This window comes from Aquarana catesbeiana, linkage group LG11 (genome assembly GCF_042186555.1).
Source record: "Aquarana catesbeiana isolate 2022-GZ linkage group LG11, ASM4218655v1, whole genome shotgun sequence".
Classification (NCBI taxonomy): domain Eukaryota; kingdom Metazoa; phylum Chordata; class Amphibia; order Anura; family Ranidae; genus Aquarana; species Aquarana catesbeiana.
Window position 1 is genome coordinate 63,239,648 of NC_133334.1, and position 20,888 is coordinate 63,260,535.

General features: G+C 42.6%; 1 protein-coding gene across 1 annotated transcript in view; it reads left to right on the top strand.

The window, feature by feature from the left end:
- The window catches only part of DCDC1 (doublecortin domain containing 1), a 690,767-nt gene that overhangs the window by 147,408 nt on the left and 522,471 nt on the right, over positions 1 to 20,888 (top strand). Inside the window, exons 6-7 of the mRNA XM_073604506.1 lie at positions 9,179 to 9,384; positions 10,226 to 10,319. Coding sequence (XP_073460607.1) covers positions 9,179 to 9,384; positions 10,226 to 10,319 — 300 coding nt within the window. The remainder of the gene's footprint in view (positions 1 to 9,178; positions 9,385 to 10,225; positions 10,320 to 20,888) is intronic.

Below are 20,888 nucleotides of genomic sequence, written 5' to 3' on the forward strand. Positions count from 1 at the left end.
TCACCTTAATGCATAGGATGCATTAAGGTGAAAAAACACAATGGTTTACAACCCCTTTAGGTTGTAATCTACACACGTAGCATGTAGTATCGCTAATCTTTCATGATTGCACAAAGCTCAAATTGTGTGCTTGTTTCAACATGCTACTGCATGTCATTGATAGCCTTTTGTTCCATTTTATTAGCTATTAATTGTTAACAATTCTAACTGCGTGGATGAGCTATGTATTGATGGACTATCTGATATGCTGATTCTTGTTTTGGGTCACTGACTCACCAAGTAGCCAAGGAATGATAATAATGACAACCCCAGAAGGTTCGCTTTGGAAAACAACTCAGTAATGACAGCTCGCCCTTCACTTCATTCGTTAAATGAGCTTCTTTCATGATGAAATTTTTTTTTTGCTGTAATACAAACCTGTGTTTTTCCATGCAAAATGTTTGCTATAACACTCTCTTCTTCAGCAGAACATGTGATGGCTCATTTCACACGGGCGTTCCCTCTGACCGTTTATTGACGGTTGAAAAACAGACAGCACTGCAATCTTTTAGACAAACAGATGCAAACAGACATTGTCTGTTTACATCTGTTTTTCATCTGCTTCCATTCAGGTCTGTTTCTTTATCCACTTGTGGGCCTCCTCATGTAGATTTACTGTGGCGGGGTGGCTGCTCTGTGCCAGGTCACGTACGTAGGGGGCACACGCACACCTGTGCTGTTATTTGGTACAGCACAAGTCGGTCATCAGGTCCCGGCCAATGATTTATGACTGGAACCTGCTGATCGGCTTAGCGAATCACAGTATAGAGCCCTGTGCTTACTAACAACACAGGGCTCTGTACACAGAGCAGCAATATGGCTGGTTTTTTTCTGACCCCCGATCCCTCCTTTGCACTTCAAAGTATTCAGATCGCCATTTTCAGCGGTTCTGAATACTGTATATTTTTTAAAAACCGGCGCCATTGGAAGCCGAGTAAACGGGAAGTGACGTCATGATGTCGCTTCCGTGTTTACAATTAGGAGGCTGGAACGAAGCCACTTACGGCTTCATTCCAGACTGTCACTATCCGCCAGAGGCGGCGGATTGTTGACCGGGCCTTCCGGTGGAACCGGTAAGAGCGGCGGGAGGGGGGGCATTCCCTCCGCTCCTTCGGTATAACAGCCAAGCGGCTTTCAGCCGCATCAGTTGTTATCGCTGGAAAGCCGATCGCTGGCTCTAAAAAACAGTACCAGGATGTTGCCTGCAGCTGCGGGCATCCTCCCGGTATAACCCCCAAAAGCCGAGTATGCACATCTGCGTACGCTCGGCGGCAAGGGGTTAAATACCAGGAGTGCAATATGTACAGAGTGCACATTTTTGTTGCTGTATTAAGCTGAAGCACCCAGCCAGCTCTAGTACCTCCCCACATACTATAGGTGGCTCCACCTCTCTCACTTGCGGGGAGATCTTCCAGTGGTGATGTTGGCATTTGCACTGCACCCTGTGTACCTGCATCTCCCTTGTCCCCATCCTTCACTCAGTGGGAGCCACTCAGGAGATCTGATCTGTGGGAGCTGTCACTTGTAGGCATAGAAGCTGGACTTTTGTGTTTTCAAGTAATAGTGGTCAGCAGGGAGCAGAGGCCCTGAGCCAGAGGTGGTGGAACAGAGTTCCACCAAGAGTCAGCTGAAAAAAAGCCCTGTTTAGCAGTAACTCCAAGCCACACTCAGGATTGCATTGCAGGATCCTGGTCCAGGTTACTTATCTTTCCCCAGGATCCTACGATGTCCCCCCACTGTGTCTGCGGGCTTTTTTCTCTCCGCCCGATGCTCTGTGTGCCGGGCTCTGATCCATGCGAGCATCGCGACGCATGGGAGTGGAGCCTGGCGGCAAATTCAAAAAGTACACAACATAACACATACAGTACACTGTAATCTTACAGCTTACATTACTGTATCAAATCATTTCACATCCCTTTTGTCCCTAATGCTTTGTCCAGTGCTCTGCATGCAGTTTTATGTTATATATGTAGCACTCTCTACTAGAAGGTAGGTGCTAGAATAGGATTTTTCTGGGTTGAGAGATCAGTGTAGGCAAATTTAGACAGGCCTGTGCCTGTCTAAGGTAGCTGCCGCAAGGCGTCCCCACGTGGGGGGCGCGCTGAGCATGGAGGAGGGATGGAGGAGCTGCTAGGATGTATTCCTGGATAAAGATCTTCATCGTGGAGTTGGTGTCAAGCTGCTGTGACCGGGGAACACAGGACTTGTACACAGGAGAAGATTAGTGAAGGAGAAGTAACAGTAGGACTGAGAAGAGCAGAGTTCTGTGATCGGGGAACACAGAGTTTGCCCTTTGGAGAAGGTCAGTGTACAAGAAGCAAAAGGAGAAGTGTTGAGAGTAGTGCAGAATGCCGTGGCTGGGGAACGCAGCGATTGCAGTTATGGACTGGCTGGGAATAGTAGTCCGCCTATTACCATGTGCTAGGCCATCGGGAAGAGGTGCCGAGTATCTCTGGCCTGGTAAAGCACTCCGGTAATACCTTCCAAAAGACTGTGTAGCTACCAAACTCGCTGAGTCACCGGGGAGAGGTAATTGCATGCCTTTTGGCTTATTGATTTCTTGAAGCAAAACCATTCAAGTACAGCCAACAAACTGGTCCCTTTTCGTAATACTGGAAGTAAAGCTACAGGAATCTAACAGTTTTGCAGTAGAGATTTGTACAAGAGGAGTGATAGTCTGCAGGAGTGAGTGCAGAGAAAGAGGAGCAATAGTCTGCAGGGGAAACAGACTGTGAATGTTAGAAGTGCATCATTTTCAGGGCTAAGGCTGTTAATCAATGTTCTACAAATGTGATGACAATTCATTAAGTGCTATAGGCATCTCATATCTTCCTTTACCCCAACCAAGTTGTATCCCGCAATAAACGCAACAAAACTACGCAAATGACTGCTCATTGTCTCAATTGATATATGGGGGTCTGGCAGCAGGGAGATTGGTGGATTGTTTGTCAGGAGTGCTCGTCACCATGGCTACATATACTATTCTTTCTGCCTGGAAACTTGAGATTGTCCATAGCAACCAAAAATTGTCCCTTTACGTCAAAAGTGGTTTTAGACTAGCTAGAAAACAGCGATAGTTAGAACACTTGCAAAATTAAACGATAGTGAATCGTGGGGAAATTCATTTTATTATTATTATATTATTATTTTTTATAATTATTTATAGTTATTTATTATATTATAATTTATGATTTTGTGTTTCAAACTTTATCATACCCGGGATATCTACTAGACTCTTGTTTGGACAGATTTAAGTGTGTTATTACTAAGAATTACAGGCCTACAATATAAAACGCCAAGTTTCTATGCAAAACAATGTACTGCTTTGACATACGGTAATTATACCGCCAGGGTGGTTAAAGTGATTGTAAACCATCACCTTGTAAAACAACACATTCAGTTTAAAATAGAAATAAAAGGCAAAAGATTTGTCTATAGATAAAAAAAAATTATAAATACCTTTTTTCCCTTTATTATAAGTGATGCATACTCTTTGTTCTTAGCTCCATAAGAGCTGGGGGAGGAGAGGCAGCAGCACACTGAGCTTCCCAGTGAATAGCTGTGCAGCAGGGGTGTGTCAGGACAAGTCTGATCAATGGAAGAGAGCACAGCTAGAGAACTGACAATGGCGTGTTCTGCTGCTTAGTGTGGTCAGTTTTTCATAGGAATGCAAGAGGACTAGCAGAAACACCAGAAATTTCACATAAAGGAAGCAATACAAAGAGAACAGGATACTTTCTCATACAAGTACATGGTACAGCAGGCACATACAGTATCAGGAATATGAAGTGTTGGGTAACAAACACTTTAAGTGGTTAAACAGAACAAGTCTGCTTTTTTATTCCATTTAAAAAACAGAAGATGACGAAAAACCGATGTAAACGGAATCTGTGAATGAACTGAACAGATGACGACCATGTGAAAGGAGCCTACCTCTCCTTTACTGCTCTGCCACTCCGATCAGCTGCTAGGAGCAAAGAAAATACCCAGTATGGAGGAAAATGTCAATGCTAAGCCAACCACCAAGCTTTTTGTGACAGTGCATAACCCTGTATTAGCTATGGCTTCAGTGACTCGTAGCTTAACTAGGGAAGCTTTTCTGCTCCTGGCAGCTAAATAGAGCACCAAGCATGTGAAGGGAAGGTAAGTATATCATGCTAGAGAGAGGCATTAAAGTATTCATGGGTATAACATAGGTTCATTTTAACTTTTGTTTCCATGTGTTTTCAGGCACATTTATTTTATTAGTAATCCATTTTACTGATTTGAATGGATTACCACAGGCCAGTGGATCAAAAATACTGTATACAGTGCATCCGGAAAGTATTCATAGCGCTTCACTTTTTCCACATTTTGTTATGTTACAACCTTATTCCAAAATGGATTGAAATCTTTGTAAACTTATTAAAAATAAAACAAGAAAAAAATCATATGTACATAAGTATTTACAGCGTTTGGTTAATACTTTATTGAAGCACCTTTTGCACCAATTGCAGCCTCAAGTCTTTTTGAGTATAATGCTACAAGTTTGGCACATCTATTTCTGGGCAGTTTCTCCCATTCTTCTCTGCAGGACCTCTATTAAGTTTAAAGGGGAGCGACGGTGCACAGCCATTTTCAGATCTCTCCAGAGATGTTCAATGGGGTTCAAGTCTGGGCTCTGGCTGGGCCACTTAAGGACATTCACAAAGTTGTCCTATAGCCACTCCTTTGTTGTCTTGGCTGTGTGCTTAGGGTCATTGTCCTGTTGGAAGATGAACCTTCGCCCCAGTCTGAGGTCCAGAGCGCTCTGGAGCAGGTTTTCATCAAGGATGTCTCTGTACATTGCTGCAATAATCTTTCCCTTGATCCTGACTAGTATCCAAGCTCCTGCCACTGAAAAACATCCCCACAATATGATGCTGCAACCACTATGCTCCAGACCCCTTTCACACTGGGGCGGTTTGCAGGCGTTATTGCGCTAAAAATACCGCCTGCAAACCGACCCAAAACAGCCGCTGCTGTTTGTTCAGTGTGAAAGCCCGAGGGCTTTCACACTGAAGCGGTGCGCTGGCAGGAGAAGAAAAAAACTCCTGCAAGCCGCATCTTTGGAGCGGTGAAGGAGCGGTGTATTCACCGCTCCTGCCCATTGAAATCAATGGGGCAGTGCGGCTATACTGCGGCTATACCGAGCGGTTTTAACCCTTTTTCGGCTGCCAGCGGGGGTTAAAACCACACCGCTAGCGGCCGAATACAGCCGCAAAAACGACAGTAAAACAGCGCTAAAAATAGCGCTGTTTTACCGCCACCGCCCCAGTGTGAAAGGGGCCTTACTGTAGGGATGGTATTGGCCAGGTGATGAGCGGTGCCTGATTTCCTCCAGATATAACGCTTGCCATTCAGGCCAAAGATTTCAATCTTTGTTTCATCAGACCAAAGATTTTTGTTTCTCATGGTCTGAGAGTCCGTCAGGTGCCTTTTGTCAAACTCCAGGCGGGCTGTCATGTGCCTTTTACTGAGGAATGGCTTTCCTCTGGCCACTCTACCATACAGGCCTGATTGGTGGAGTGCTGCAGAGGTGGTTGTTATTCTGGAAGGTTCTCCTCTCTCCACAGAGAAACACTGGAGCTCTGTCAGAGTGACCTTCGGGTTCTTGGTGACCTTCATAACTAAGGCCCTTCTCCTCCGATCGCTCAGTTTGGCTGGGCGGCTCGCTCTAGGAAAAGTCCTGGTGGTTCCAAACTTCTTCCATTTATGGATGATGGAGGCCACTGTGTTCATTGGGACCTTCAATGCTGCAGACATTTTTTTGTACCCTTCCCCAGATCTGTGCCTCCATACAATCCTGTCTCGGAGGTCTACAGGCAATTTCTTGGACTTCATGGCTTGGTTTGTGCTCTGACATCCACTGTTAACTGCAGGACCTTATATAGACAGGTATGTGCCTTTCCAAATCATGTTCAATCAACTGAATTTACCTCAGGTGGACTCCTATCAAGTTGTAGAAACATCTCAAGGATGATTAGTGGAAACAGGATGCACCTGAGCTTAATTTTGAGTGTCATGGCAAAGGCTGTGAGTACTTATGTAAATGTGATTTGTTTAGTTTTTTATTTTTAATACATTTGCTAAGATTTTAAACAAACTTCTTTCACATTGTCATTATGGGTTTGTGTTTGTAGATTTTTGAGGAATTTTGAGGAAAATAATAAATTCAAAATCCATTTTGGAATAAGGCTGTAAACATAACAAAATGTGGAACAAGTGAAGCACTGTGAATACTTTCCGGATGCACTGTAGAGGGTTTTTTCATGCAACATTTTTCTTGGTATGGGCATTGCTGGAAACTCTTTTGTCTTATTTAAATGTGAATTTTTTCTCTGCTGGAAAATGCCATAAATAAACAACGCATCTGGTAGGAATGAGCCCTAAATGTCTCCTTATTCTCACTTACACTTGTACATTACACTTGTAATGTAATCAGGCTGAACTGCTACAGTGGATCAGTCCTGGCATAGAAGAAAATAGCCACCTACATCTATAGAAAAAACCAAAGTTTGATGAGTAGTAATGATCACTCTCCAGAAGTTCCAGAGACACAATTGCTGACTTAGGCTGCCCATAGGTGGGCACATGTCTCATTGAGAACAACAGGTTGTAAGACATCTGCCTATCCATGAGTGTGGATCATTTGAATTTGCTGATGAAATTTAGTGCAGAATTTTCAATGCCAATTTTTAGACATTGAGGATTTTTCGGGCAAGAAACTGATGATGTAGTACTGGCAGTATTACTGATGTGGTGATTTTCCTTCTGTTGTAATAGCATTCTTTCTTCAATTTAAGACTAGGGTAAGGGTCAGTTTAATGCTAAAGCAGCCCATAGATAATTAGATTTTTTGTCCACCACAAGGAAGGAAAGAAAATTGCTCGATTTCCCTCATCAACACCGTCAATGTTGATGGAAAAGTGCAACTCACAGCACTATTGTGTTCAGTGGGGGGGCGCGGGGAGCCTTCCCGGCCAGTAGGACACAATAATCACTAGAATCACCAGCAGTAATCACATGTAACAAGTCCAATAGGCTGCTTGTACCCAGGTCAATCGATGAATCAACTTGGGTACAATCAACCTTTCCCATAGATGAATCGAATCTTGGCCGGTCCCTGCTGAACTGGCCAAATTTTGATCCATGTATGGCCGGCCTGGTACACACTAGGTTTTTTTCCGTTCAACTCAACGGGTTGAACGAAAAAAGACTGACTGCTCCAGTCGATTGAGAGCACTGATCAGGAGTTGGTCGGATGCTGGTTTTCCAGTATGCTCATCCAACAGAAGCTGGACAGACGGACATACACACGGGCCGAATGTCGGACTTTTTTTTTTTTTGAACTGGCAAATGTTTTCCGACTTTCGGTCCGTGTGTACAGGTTTTGTGTTAGGTTAAGGTTTAGATTTTTATCTAGGGTTTATAGGTTGGGTTATAAACAACAGTACCTAATTCCCAAATCTGTGTGCCCAAAAGTACTGTACCACAATTTAATTACCAAAATAGTGTTGCTGTGTGCATTTGCACACAACTTGTGCACATGCAAAGTAAACACAGTAAAGAGAATGATCATCATCAGTTCTCCTAGACATGTTGGTAAATATTTGCATGCAATATAGATCAGCGTAAGCATCCACAGAAAACACACTAGACAGTGGATTTCAAATTCTGGAAGCCATATAACATACCAAGGTATGTTTATACACAACATGGTAGACAAGTTGGTAATTCAAGCTCACAGCTCCTGCTGTAGCTGTAAGCTTGATACTGGCTTTAAGAGCCAGCAAAAGGCTGTCCGATTAATGTGATTGGGTAGCTTTAGAACCACCTGATCACTTTTATGGGGCTGTCAAAGTGCGTCCCCCACCGGTGGCACCCACAGTGGTTCCTGGGCTCTCCTGTTCCTGTGGGAGAGCAAGAGGAACTCGGGGAACATCTGTTTGCAGATTTCTCCTGCAACTAATGACCCTGGAAGAGACGTGATTTACTTCACTTCCAGGGACACAGCTATCATTCCTCGGCTAGTGTAGCCATGGATACAGCTATGCATAGACAATCTGTGATTGAATAGCTGCATTGGGGGTCTGATAGAGTACCTGTCTCCTGCCCATACTATCACATAGGCGGCTTGTCAGCCCCCTTGTGATAGCAATACAGTTTAAAAAAAAATAGAAAGCGTAGAAAAAAATATTATATATAGAGTTAATAAAAAAAATATATATATTTTTAAAGTGCCCCTGTCAACCACGTGCACATCTCATATAAAAAGCGCAGCTTAGGGTGAGGCCATGTATGTAAACAGCAATTGCGCCACACACGTGAGGTGTTGCCATGAGCGTCGGTGTGAGAGCAATTATTCTAAGGCCATAATTCATGGTTTAACTGATAAACTGTAAAGGCTTTTAAAGCATTACCTATGGAGAATTTTGGGTACCATAGCTTTTTGCAATTTCACAGGCATGCACAGTTTTAAGACTTGACATGTTTGGTATCTATTAACTTGATGCAACCAAATCTTTTGTATTTGATAAAAATGGGTATAATATTGTTTGTTTGCATTAAATTTCATTTTAGTGTTTTTTTTCCTGAGAATGTGATTTTGATAAATAACTGTGTACATTATGTGCAGCATAAAGAATTGCAACTACCACCATGTTTTTTTCTCCAGGGTCTCTGCTTTGATAACATATATATTTTTTGAGTGGAGGGGCTTACAGTAATTTCTAGCAAAAAAAAATACAGATTTTAACAAAAGCTTCTAGGGCCACTACTGACAGTTGCTTTATTGATCAGTATAATATGATCATATGGTACAAGACTACAATGTTATAAAAGTGTAAAAGTATGTAGTTCCAATATTTGAAAGCAGTCCCTATTGCCCTGTTTCACTTATCTTAGTGATATAGGGGTAAAATGTAGACCATGTATAGTTTTCAGTGAGTAAACCTGTTTTTGTAGGGCTGGCCACCCACAACAGATCACACCATCCCACAAATGCTTTCAGGGATGACTTTGGCAAATGCCAGAGTTAGCAGAATGCCATTCATTGCCAAAATGTATCCCGAATAACCATAAAGCTGGGTTCCTTAACGCATATATTTTTTTCTTGCAGAGACTGCTCTTCTATCTGGCAAATTGACATGGATTAAGAATAGTCTTATGTATTCTAACACATGGAACATAGGAAAGACTAAACTTAAAATACCCAAACACAGAGAGTCACCTTCTAAAAGTTCTACTGGGAGAATTCTGGTGTTTGAAAATGGCAGTGGGCAGGATGGACATATCATCTCTACATCACTGGATCAAATGGATGAGGTAAGCACATGCTATCATTCCCAACTGTACCCAATCTTCAGGGACAATCAGAAAGCTTTAAAGCAGTAGCTGTCAACTTATGAGCTAAAGGGGGCCTCAAATGTGGCCCCTGACATCATCAAAGGGCCGCATATAATGTTCAATATATGTAATGCTTGGGAGGACTGTTAAAAACTGTAGACCTAATAGAGAAAATGAGGGTCAGAGAGTGTGGACTACATATGCTACATTTTTGGCTGGGGATATGCTGCAGAAGACAATACAAAACTGGGAACATGGCTAGTAAAAATCAATATAATATAATTACCCTAATCAATGTTTCTTCTACAAACTGCCAAAGTCCAAGGGCTGCAGGGTGGGCACCGGGGGGCTTAAAACGGTTGTGTTTGGAGCTAAGTTGCATTAAGAGTTGAAGGATGAGCAGGGGGAGCTGAGTACAATGTGAAAATAATCACAAATTCTGTACTGTTTTGCCACTCCTGACTAGCCAGGGGCTACTACATGGGGCTGTAAAATGTATTCATAGGCCTTTGTACGCGCCAACAAGTAGGTTTGGAACATATACTGGGTTTTCTTCTCTTGGTCCTGGTAGCTGAGGGGAGCAGTGGATGAGTGGGGAAAGGTGAGTGCATGTTCCTGTGGGAGGTAACAGGGAATACTGGGGGAGCCCTTCGCTTTGCACTAAATGATCTAAGAAATGGTTAATTCTAATGTTATCAATTTGTGGACAAACAGCACAAAATTTGATAAAATCAGTAATGCAGAAAGCAATGACCATATTGTCTGGATATTTAAACTGTTTAATTACTTATAACATTATAATTTGTATCTTTTCATTTAGTTTTTAGAGATGTGTACTTCCAAAGTGAACCTTGAATCAACAGCGCAGTGGATATTTGATGTTAATGGAGAGCAAGTTGAATCTTTAAAGAACAGTAAGTATTTTTTTTCTTTTCAAATTCCTTAATTATATACTGACAAGTTTACATACATGTAAAGAACGGGCTTTGTACAGGATGCATGATAAGCTTTCGCTGAGATATCTAAAGTACATATCAAACCATAACAGTTTACGCAACCATATTGTTGGCTGTGGAATCAAAACCAATAAATATACATATAATGAATGCAGCACTAAAGGTGATAAAAAAGTAAACGTCAAAGTAAATAATCCATAATAGTGGTTGTGAACATATGTAAACAAAGTGGCAAAAATTCATATGAAGAAAAAGTTCATATGTAAAAAAAAAGTCCAGAAGAAGTGTCCGTGCTCTCATAAGAAACGTGTAATCCAAATTCATAAGTGATCTGATTTCACAACGTGATTCTGTTTTGCCTCTTTTTTGTTTTCAATTAAAGTGATTGTAAATCCTCACCTTGTAACACAACCTATTCAGTTTAAAATAGTAATGAAAGGCAAAACATTTGTGTATAGATATAAAAAAAAAAAAAAAAAACATTATAAATACCTTTTTCCTTTGTTTATAAGTGATTACATTCCCACTGTTTTCAGCTGCATAGAGAGTTAGGGGAGAAGAAACAGCATCACACTAATCTTCCAGGTGAAAGGCTGTGCAGGGGGAAGATATGTCAGGACAAGTTTGATCATTGAAGGAAAGCAGGCTGAGTTCCCATTATAACTAGAGAACTGACCATAATGTGTTCTTCGGCCTAGTGTGGTCAGTTTTTAATAGGTAAGCAGAGGGACTGTCAAGAACACTAGGGATATCACACAAAGGAAGCAATACAAAGAGAACAGGATTATTTTTAATACAAGTACATGGTACATCAGGCACATATCAGAAATATTAAATGTTGAGATTACATATTCTTTAACCACTTGCCGCCCACCATATAACAATATGACGTCGGCAAAGTAGTTGCAATATCCTGACCGGACGTCATATAACGTCGCCAAGATATCAGGTGGCGATTGTTATTGCGGTGTGTCATTCTGACACACCGTAACTCCGATCTAGGTAAAGAGTCTCTGACAGAGACTCTTTACCATGTAAAAAGCTGTGTCCAATCACGGCTGATCACAATGTAAACAGGAAGAGCCGCTGATCGGCTTTTCCTCACTCGCGTCTGACAGACGCAAGTAGAGGAGAGCCGATCGGCTGCTCTCCTGACATGGGGGGCCTGTGCTGATTGTTTATTAGCACAGCCCCCCCTCGGATGCCCGCCCAGGACCACCAGGATCCTGACAGGACCACCAGGGATGGCCACCACACTGGACCACCAGGTATGCCACCCTAAACCACCAGGGAAATTCCAGTCAGTGCCCAGGCAGCTGCCAATCAGTGCCATTAAAAAATTCCTGCCAGTGCCAGTGATGCCTATCAGTGAAATCCAGTGCCAGCCATCAGTGCCCATTAATGCCCATCATTGCTGCCTTTTAGTGCCCATCAGTGCTGCCTATCAGTGCCCAGCAGTGCCGTCTATCAGTGCCACCCATAAGTACCCATCAGCGCAGCCTTTCAGTGCCCATCAGTGTCGCCTATCAGTGCCATCAGTGCCCACCAGTGCCACCTATGAGTGCCCATCAGTGTCGGCTATCAATGCTCATCAGTGCTACATATCAGTGCCACCTATCAGTACTGCCTATCAGTTCCCTTTAGTGCCGCCTATCAGTGCCAATCGTCAGTGCCCATCGTTGCCATCTCATTGGTGCCACCTCATCGGTGCCGCCTTATCAGTGCCCATCAGTGCAGCTTATCTGTGCCCATCAGTGAAGGAGAAAACTTAGTTATTTACAAAATTTTATAACAAAAACAAAGAAACTTTTTTTTTTTCAAAATTTTTGGTCTTTTTTTATTTGTTTAGCAAAAAATTAAAACCGCAGAGGTGATCAAATACCACCAAAAGAAAGCTCTATTTGTGGGAACAAAATGGTAAAAATTTAGTTTGGGTACGGTGTAGCATGACCGCGCAATTGTCATTTAAAAAGTGATAGCACTGAAAGCTGAAAATTGGCCTGGGCAGGAAGGTGTGAAAGTGCCCTGTATTGAAGTGGTTAAGGATAGGTGCAACAGGTAACCAAATCTAAGACAAAAAGGGAACAGACTGTGTTATAGGTCTTGGGGCTAAAGCAGAATCAACGATGAAAAAACCTGCTGTAGGTGAGTGCATGGACTCACAGCCCCTCCACACATAGATAGATGCCGACCCAGTCCATGATCGTGACTAGGGATGAGCCAAACACCCCCAGTTCAGTTTGCACCAGAACTTGCGATCAGGCAAAAAATTTGTGCGAACATGCGAACACCATTAAAGTCACGGGACACAAACTTGAAAAATCAAAAGTGCTCATTTTAAAGGCTTATATGCAAGTAATTGTCATAAAAAGTGTTTGGGGACCTGGGTCCTGCCCCAGGGGACATGGATCAATGCAAAAAAGTTTTCAAAACGGCCGTTTTTTCGGGAGCAGTGATTTTAATAATGCTTAAAGTGAAACAATAAAAATGAAATATTCCTTTAAATATAGTGCCTGGGGAGTGTCCTTAGTATGCCTGTAAAGTAGTGCAACTTTCCCGTGTTTAGAACATAGCAAAATTACATTTCTAAAGGAAAAAATGTAATGTTTAAAACTGCTAGTTCCCGGCAATATAGATAAAAATTATTGAAAAAAACGGCATGGGTCCCCCCCCAGGCCATTACCAGGCTCTTTGGGTCTGGTATGGATATTAAGGGGAACCCCGCACCAAAATTTAAAAAGATAATTATGTGGGGGTTCCCCCTAAAATCCATACCAGGCCCTTCAGGTCTAGTATGGATATTAAGGGGACCCCTGCGCCAAAATTTTTTTTTAAAAATGGCGTGGGGTCCCCCCCAAATTTTATACCAGGCCCTTCAGGTCTGGTATGGATTTTAAGGGGAACCCCCAAAGCACCTTGTCCCCATGTTGATGGGGACAAGGGCCTCATCCCCACAACCCTTGCCCGATGGTTGTGGGGGTCTGCGGGCGGGGTGCTTATCTGAATCTGGAAGCCCCCTTTAACAAGGGGACCCCCAGATCCCACCCCCCATGTGAATGGGTACCGGGTACATTGTACCCCTACACATTCACCAAAAAAAGTGTCAAAATGGTATGTCCATTCATATTTGATCACGGCGTCCGACGACCCGAGAAAAAAAAATATGAAAAAAAGCTCCGCCTCCATGGGAGGCTCCTGCTGACTGCCGGCTTTCTGCATTGACAGCTATTATATAGCCGAGGGCAGAGTATTTTCCGTTTTTTCTTGGGTCGTCAGACACTGTGATCGAAGTTAAATGGACATCGCTGGACACTTTTTATTTTATAGTAAAGGACTTGTTCCAAACTGTCTCCTGTCATTTTTACCATTTTGACACTTTTTTGGTGAATGTGTACAATGTACCCGATACCCATTCACATGGGGGGGCGGGATCTGGGGGTCCCCTTGTTAAAGGGGCTTCCAGATTACAATAAGCCCCCCACCCGCAGACCCCCACAACCACCGGGCAAGGGTTGTGGGGATGAGGCCCTTGTCCCTATCAACATGGGGACAAGGTGCTTTGGGGGAGACCCCAAAGCACCCTCCCCATGTTGAGGGCATGTGGCCTTGTATGTTTCAGGAGGGGGGCACTCTCTCGTCCCCCCTTCTCCTGCGGCCTGCTAGGTTGCGTGCTCGGTTAAGGGTCTGGTATGGATTTTGGGGGGGACCCCTACTCCATTTTTTTTAATTTTGGCGCAGGGTTTCCTATAATATCCATACCAGACCTGAAGGGCCTGGTGTGGATTTTGGGGGGACCCCCACGCAATTTTTTTGGCGCATGGTTCCCCTTAATATCCATAACAGACCCAAAGGGTCTGGTAATGGACTGGGGGGGACCCATGCCGTTTTTTTCAATCATTTTTATCTATATTGCCGAGATCCGGCAATACATTACAGCCGTGAGCAGTTTTGAATTAAATGTTTTCCTTTACAAATGTAATTTTGCTGCTCTCATTCATAAAACTATGTACGGCTGCCGTGTAAGCAGCCTTACATGGTGTGGGGCGTGATTGGGGCCTTACATAGTGTGGGGCACCATGCCTTTGGGCAATCATGGCTCTCACACCAGAGCGCGCTGTGATTGGCAAAAGCATGCAGGTCAGGTTCATGCTTTGGCCAATCAGCAGATCTCGCAGTGCATTGACGGTCTCGCCATTCATTATGGTGCGTTCCGCCAGGCGCTCGAATTTCCCACGAATGCCCCATAATGTTCGGTATTCGGTGAAATGCGAACACCCGATGTCGGGCTCATCCCTAATCGTGACACTTGAATAAAATAGAGAAGTAAGTTGGCCGCACTTCAATAATGTTGCAGATAAAACAATTTTTTGTTGGAATCTTCAAAGAATGTGCAATGCAGACACAACAGCTCCCACAATAGTAAGAGAACAGTAAAAAATGTTATCTGCATATTGTGGGAGCTGTGATGTCTGTATTGCACATTCTTTGAAGATTCCAACAAAAAATGTTTTATCTGTTACATCATATTTTAATGTTATATGATTGAAGTGCGGCCAACCTACTTCTCTGTTTCTCTGGGGGCTACAGCCCTATTGTTTAAGGGTAGCTATGGGGATAAGGGAGGGGCATAATTATTTTTATGTATTTTGGATTTTACCGATAATGGTCTGTTTTTGAAATACCAAATGCAACAAGCCATATCTGTAAAAACTAATTTTGGCAAAATACACTATAAATATTATTATTTTTTTTGGTGGGGAATGGTGAGGTTCCTGGGGCCTGAGCAGCAACAGTGTCATTATAAGTGACTTATATTGGTATTATTGTTTAATGGTCTCATGGCCGATATCATGCACCCACGTGTCAAAAGCAAGAACATTCTTCTATACTGCATTGTAAACATGAGGGAATAAATAAAATTAATTTGGATGATGAAAAATGTCCTTCCTATAAGCAATGTTCTACATAATGGGGTTGATTTGCTAAAACTGGAGAGTGCACAGTCTGGTGCAGATGTACAAGGCAGCCAATCAGCTTCTAATTTCAGAATTGGCAATATATGCAGTGATTAGAGTGTGCCTGGGCACACCTGCCACACCCTGTGCGCATGCCTATGTTTAAGTGCTAGTTATTATGTGCAGTAACTCAGAGCAACCAATCAGATTTCAAATTTCAATGATCTCTAGAAGCAGGGGTCTCAAACTGGCGGCCCTCCAGTTGTTGAGAAAATACAAGTCCCATGAGGCATTGCAAGTTTGACAGTTACAAGCATGACTCCCATAGGCAGAGGCATGATGGGACTTGTGGTTTCGCAACAGCTGGAGGGCAACCAGTTTGAGACCCCTGGTCTAGAGCCTGTCCTGGGACTGCATTCACCTATACAATGCCATACCTTTCCCAACAACAGAAACTAATGATTTTTAACAGACTGCTGGAAGAAGTGATATACAGTATAAAGAAAATTTATTTGAACCCCACATTTTTTAAGATCAACTTGAATTAAGCAAAGGGGTAGCAGCCCAAGCTCCATGCAGCCTAGGAAATCAAAGACCTGACCAACTGTGCTCCCCCACTGAAGCTTATCTAATCCGAAAGGTCCAACACAAATGACAACCCAGGTCATAATGTATCTCTGGTAGTCCAATACTGTTTTCTAAATCTTTATACTCATTTGTAATGAAATAGGACAGAACAGAAAAGCTCAAATTAAGCCGTCAATGATTTTGACATGCGAGAAAAGAACATTTTCCGCGTTATACGTCTTCTCTAAATTTTTTTTTTAGTTAGAAATGTTATGATTTGATGACATTCTGTTATGATACATAATGGCCTGAAAGACTTTGCAGTCTTGAAATGTACTGATAAAGTTGTAGAAAGATAATTCATCTAGTTAGGTAACATTTATCTGGTGTAATTATCCATGCATTATAGGTATTATGTACATCTACATTATAGTGACAGTCTTGCCGAACAGTTTTAAAACATTGGCTCTGAACTACATTTGATGCTTGTGACCCAGAGCTAGACAATTTCATCTGGATCATCGGCTGAGCAGATAATGCATTTGATCATTGTATAATGAATATGTTTGTTCCACAGTTGTAATTGCAACAAGCTAATTATCCTGAATGTGCTTTTTTTCCGCAATGTTGAAAGTCAATAAACTTGCTTGTAGCAAGACACTTTCAATCAATATATAAGAGATTTAAAGTGGAATCTTTACCTTGGCAGGCTATTAGTGGCTTTGCAGCAATTTATAGAAAATACTTGGGCTGCCACTGATAACCTCGCCTTCTGAAAATACTAGCTGCTTGGCTATAATGCTGATCCTGTGGCCTCAGTACTGGGTGAGTCAATGCCGTGGGAATAAAGCAGGCAGCCAGTGAAAGCAGCCTAGCAAAAAGCTTTTTCAAAAAAGAGGTCAACACAGGTTTTTAATAAAGTATTTCCATCACTATTTAGAGTACCTAAACAGGTTAAACCAACATGATTACCAAAATAATGTGTATGTGCAGCAAAGACTGCCCTATTTTTAGGGCTTATTTTTACTGCTCCCCCCAAAACTGCCCCTTAAAGTGGTTCTAAAGCCTTAAGGTTTTTTACGTAGCAGTGGTAATCAGGAGCGAGCACACCCGGGTGCCTCCAGGGAAAGCGGCTTTCCCTGGGGGCACCCGATGAAGAGGAAGGGCCTGGAGCACCAGTGGGGGACCCCAGAAGAAAAGGATTGGGTCTGCTTTATGTAAAAACCATTGCACAGAGCTGGTAAGTATAGGCATGTTTGTTATTTTTATAAAAAACAAAAAAAACAAAGCTTTACAACCACTTTGAAGTGATTATTCTTGTTTTTTTCCTATAAAAATAACAAACACGTTATACTTACCTGCTCTGTTGCAGTGGATTTGCACAGAGCAGCCCAGATCCTCCTCTTCTTGGGTCCCTCTTCTATGCTCCTGGCCCCTCCCTCCTTGCTATGAGGTCACCTGAGCCAAGTCACAGCTCCCTGTGTCCATTCAGACACAGAGCTGCGGCCTGGTCCTGCCCCCTCTCTCTCCTGATTGGCTGACTGACTTTGATTGACAGCAGCGGGAGCCAATGGCGCCAATCAGGAGGGAGATTAGCGGATGGCAGAGACATTCGTGGAAATCACTGGACAAAGATGGGGCAAGTATTAGGGGGGTCAAGTGGGGCTGCTGCACACAGAAGGCTTTTTATCTTAATGCATAGAATGATATAAGATAAAAAACCTTCTGCCTTTATAACTCCTTTAACCACTTGCCGCCCGCCCACCTTAAAATGACGGGGGGATGGTGTGGCTCTCATTCTGGGTGGACGTCATATGAGGCACTGGACACAACATGACCTGATCTCTGTAAAGAGCCACTGATGTGGCTCTTTAACCATGTGATTGGCTGTGTCCAATCACAGTAGGTCACATGTAAACACGGCCGTGCCAGTAATCAGTGCCCACCAGTGATGCCAGTCAGTGCTGGCTTTCAGTGCCCATCGGTGCTGCCCATCAATGCTCATCAGTGCCACCCATCAATGCCCATCAGTAGTGCCCATCAGTGCCACCTATCAGTGCCCACCAGTGCCACCCATCAGTGCCGCCTATCAGTGCCCATAAGTGCGGTATATGAGTGCCTCCTTATCAGTACCACCTAATCAGTGCCCATAAGTGCCACCTCATCAGTGTCCATTAATGCAGCCTATCAGTGCCCATCAGTGCAGCCTCATCAGCGCACATCAGTGAAGGAGAAAAATTACTTATTTACAAAATGTACTGACAGAAACTAAGAAAAACTTTTTTTTCAACATTTTTGGTCTTTTTTTTTTTAAAGTAAAAAATAAAAAACCCAGCAGTGATTAAATATCACTAAAATAAAGCTCTATTTGTGTGAAGAAAATGATACAAATTTCACAAGTTTACAGTGCAGCATGACTGCGCAATTGTCATTCAAAGTGTGACAGCACTGAAAGCTGAAAAATGTCCTGAGAAGGAGGTGAAAGTGCCCAGTATTGAGGTGGTTAAGCTTAAAAGGCAGAGGAAAGATGCTGTGGCTGTGATGTTTTGCTTCTCAGCTGCGGCAAAAATTACCCCCCCTCCCCTGCATTCGGTGGAGAGTACTGCCTGCCAAATGCAACCATGCTGCAGCCATCTCACAACCACTGCAAAGGCCCTCGCTGCAACTTCCCATCCCTGTCCAATACATGCAGTGTAGTGGTGCAGTGTTTATGAGGTTTAAAGCAAGCAATGCGGAGGCAATATGTTGCCACTTGCAAAACGCCTCTGAAAAGTGATTCCACTACAGTGACAGCCACATGTGTAAATGTAGCCTTAGCATTGGAAAGACTAAGGAAGGATTAGAACCTCTGTCAGCTTTTAATGCTATCCAGGGCTATCACAGTGGAGAAAAGTTTTACCAGACAGGAAGTATCGGTCCTCTGATTCCTCCTGTATTGAATTGTATTGTAACTGTACTGGCTGTCCTAATGTTGTAAAGCGCTGCGCAAACTGTTGGCGCTATATAAATCCTGTATAATAATAACGATCCATGGTGTGCTGCATTATGGTGCCATACATACATACATTTTCAGTGACACCCCAACACACCACTGCAGTAGTAGCTACTGCTCCAATGCTATAGAACTGCCACTGCGCATTGCAGTGCACTACTTTAAAAAAAAAATTCTTTTTTTTTTTTTTTTTTAACAGTGCACTGGTACCCCATTCAAAATGAAGGAAACGTGCCTTAATGCATAATAAAGCATAATACAAATGGGGCCTAACATGTGTAAATTGTATGAACACATTTACAAGTACTTTGTCACTTTATTATTTCAATTATAAGTACATTTCACTGTGAAATATATGTAAATGCTTTAATCAGAAATGGGATGTGTTCAGTGTTTTTCAGAAATTTACTCGTAAAAGAGATCCAATTTAGCTTTATAAACTTGTTGTGCGTAAAAATGCATTTATATACAGTACAGTATATATTTTTGTTCATGAGGACAACCATATGTTCTCATTACCTGTATGCCTTACTACTTGTTTTCAGTGCTGCACAATGGTGGTAATTTCCTAATCCTTTTTACAATGCAAACCTATGGGTCTGCCAACCCACTGAAAACAATGCACTCCTTATTGGGCTCATAATATCTTAATAGTTGCTAAGCAGGTAGGAAGAGTAATTGCAGTACTAAGTATCCTCTAATGGCTAACTTACAAATCATTAAATGCAACCCCTATCAAATGACAAAAAATAAATTAAAACCTCCTGCAGTGGGAAAGCTCTTATACTCACCTCACCAGGGGCCTTTGTCCTACCTACCAGTCTCTTTGGCATTCAACACTTCCAGGAGTGTTGGATGCCCATGTCCTGTGCCACAGACCATGGTTTCATCCTCCAACCCCTATGTCAGTTATGTGTCCTTATTTTCCCCTGCTTCCATGTAAATGAGGTAAATGATCAGTTTGCTGTCATGCCCTTATTTCTTCCCTGGTGTATATACTGTAGATTTCCATGATAGCAGCTGCATCACAGCATGCAATGTAATCTGCTATAATCTGCTATAATGGCATTGTTAATGTATTGCAATGCTTGCTATGATGCCAGAGAAGTGACTACCTGCATTGGGTGATGCAGGTAGTCACTTCTCTGGCATCATAGCAAGCATCAGGAAGGCCTTGTTCTATCATAGAATGATGAGAGCATAATACTATCAGTGCACATGTGCAGTACACGGCATGCAATTTTCAAATGGCTCTTGTATAATCTTTATGAAGAATTCAGGAGGTCTATCATAAAGGTTTACCCAATTCCTCTCCATGCACCGTCAAGGCTAGTGCCTTTTTAAACTATTTTGTTTATGAACTGGAAATGTAATGCCTTGGAACCAAAACTAAATATCATTAAAATGGGGCAGTATAGTAGCTTAGTGGTTAGCATGTCTGCCTTGCAACACTGAGATCTCTGGCTGAAATGACGCTCAAGATGTACAGTAAGTCCTGCCCATTAACGTGTGGATTAGTCTCTAACTTTACTCCTCTATTATGAAAAAATCTTATAGCCAACCCCCCCCCCCCCTTTATTGTGAAACAATGGCCCCAAAGTGAAATGCCTATGGGTTTGTGTATACAAAATGATAAACACAAATAAACTTATGCAAGAACCTTTGAAAAGCTCTTCTGCACCAACCCATTGATGGTGTTTGGCGTAGAGAAAGAACTCTCATTACCTTTATCTTTTTGACAAAAAAACAAACAATTGCATGAGTGTGGAAGTCGCCCACTCTCAACTTTGCTAAAGTCAGGCATTACATACAGAACATGTTTTATAATGAGAAACTAGCAGCCATATTGGCACGAAACAGAGTTCTTAAATATTTGTAAACTGTGGCTTTATTACTTTTCGCCCAATCAAGCCACTGCGAAACTCACAGACTGTTATAGAAGGAACATATGGTTATTTCTCTGCCTATTTAGATGCCCTCTGGGGTACCCCCTCTTCCTTTCCTTTCCCTCCC